Here is a 2,150-nt window from a genome sequence, read left to right on the forward strand (position 1 = left end):
ACTACACCCCTTCAAAACATACCTTTTTAGCTGGTTACTTTTATTATCTAAAAACTAAGTATACACCGAAAATTATTTAGATTTATCTATTGTTTCCCTTATTGATATCAACTGAATTTATATCTAAGGTAATGTGAACAGGGAAAGCAAAGTGGACTATTGTTATGTGATAGAAATTTTGACAAATTCGAGTCATGTTGACCTGCAATGTGGATGGGGTAGAATACTGCAAGTGCAAAAGTGAGAGGGGAATAGCATCAGGGATGTGGAATAGTGCGAGGGGAATAGCATGAGGTGATGTGGAATAGTACAAGGGGAATAGCATCAGGGATGTGGAATAGTACAAGGGGAATAGCATCAGGGATGTGGAATAGTGCAAGGGGAATAGCATCAGGGATGTGGAATAGTGCAAGGGGAATAGCATCAGGGATGTGGAATAGTACAAGGGAATAGCATCAGGGATGTGGAATAGTACAAGGGGTAGAGCATGAGGGATGTGGAATAAGTACAAGGGAAATAGCATCAGGGATGTGGAATAGTACAAGGGAAATAGCATCAGGGATGTGGAATAGTACAAGGGGAATAGCATCAGGGATGTGGAATAGTACAAGGGGTAGAGCATGAGGGATGTGGAATAAGTACAAGGGAAATAGCATCAGGGATGTGGAATAGTACAAGGGGAATAGCATCAGGGATGTGGAATAAGTACAAGGGAAATAGCATCAGGGATGTGGAACAGTACAAGGGGAATAGCATCAGGGATGTGGAATAGTACAAGGGGAATAGCATCAGGAATGTGGAATAGTACAAGGGGAATAGCATCAGGGATGTGGAATAGTACAAGGGGTATAGTATCAGGGATGTGGAATAGTACAAGGGGAATAGCATGAGGGATGTGGAATAGTACAAGGGGAATAGCATCAGGGATGTGGAATATTACAAGGGGTAGAGCATGAGGGATGTGGAATAGTACAAGGGAATAGCATCAGGGATGTGGAATAGTACAAGGGAAATAGCATCAGGGATGTGGAATAGTACAAGGGGAATAGCATCAGGAATGTGGAATAGTACAAGGGGAATAGCATCAGGGATGTGGAATAGTACAAGGGAAATAGCATCAGGGATGTGGAATAGTACAAGGGGAATAGCATCAGGAATGTGGAATAGTACAAGGGGAATAGCATCAGGGATGTGGAATAGTACAAGGGAAATAGCATCAGGGATGTGGAATAGTACAAGGGGAATAGCATCAGGAATGTGGAATAGTACAAGGGGAATAGCATCAGGGATGTGGAATAGTACAAGGGGTAGAGCATGAGGGATGTGGAATAGTACAAGGGAAATAGTATCAGGGATGTGGAATAGTACAAGGGGAATAGCATCAGGGATGTGGAATAGTACAAGGGAATAGCATCAGGGATGTGGAATAGTACAAGGGGAATAGCATCAGGGATGTGGAATAGTACAAGGGGAATAGCATCAGGGATGTGGAATAGTACAAGGGAAATAGCATGAGGGATGTGGAATAGTATAAGGGAAATAGCATGAGGGATGTGGAATAGTACAAGGGGAATAGCATGAGGGATGTGGAATAGTACAAGGGGAATAGCATCAGGGATGTGGAATAGTACAAGGGGTAGAGCATGAGGGATGTGGAATAGTACAAGGGAATAGCATCAGGGATGTGGAATAGTACAAGGGAAATAGCATCAGGGATGTGGAATAGTACAAGGGGAATAGCATCAGGAATGTGGAATAGTACAAGGGGAATAGCATCAGGGATGTGGAATAGTACAAGGGAAATAGCATCAGGGATGTGGAATAGTACAAGGGGAATAGCATCAGGAATGTGGAATAGTACAAGGGGAATAGCATCAGGGATGTGGAATAGTACAAGGGGAATAGCATCAGGGATGTGGAATAGTACAAGGGAAATAGCATCAGGGATGTGGAATATTACAAGGGGAATAGCATCAGGGATATGGAATAGTACAAGGGGAATAGCATCAGGGATGTGGAATAGTACAAGGGAAATGGCATCAGGAATGTGGAATAGTACAAGGGGAATAGCATCAGGGATGTGGAATAGTACAAGGGGAATAGCATCAGAGATGTGGAATAGTGTAAGGGATATAGCACCAGTGTTGTGA

The 2,150-nt window shown here is 43.0% G+C and overlaps 1 protein-coding gene across 1 annotated transcript; it reads left to right on the forward strand.

Moving 5' to 3' along the window:
- Positions 1-1,682: 1,682 nt before the first annotated feature.
- LOC135154491 (uncharacterized transmembrane protein DDB_G0289901-like) lies at positions 1,683-2,150 on the forward strand. Its single transcript, XM_064100697.1, has one exon. It carries the CDS (start codon positions 1,683-1,685, stop codon positions 2,148-2,150), a length of 468 nt encoding a protein of 155 aa, XP_063956767.1.

Source organism: Lytechinus pictus, chromosome 6 (genome assembly GCF_037042905.1).
Source record: "Lytechinus pictus isolate F3 Inbred chromosome 6, Lp3.0, whole genome shotgun sequence".
In the NCBI taxonomy this organism is placed as follows: Eukaryota; Metazoa; Echinodermata; class Echinoidea; order Temnopleuroida; family Toxopneustidae; genus Lytechinus; species Lytechinus pictus.

Excerpts from the sequence above, each read along its gene's own strand:
- LOC135154491 (XM_064100697.1), top strand. The coding sequence starts at position 1,683 with ATGTGGAATAGTACAAGGGAAATAGCATCAGGGATGTGGAATAGTACA.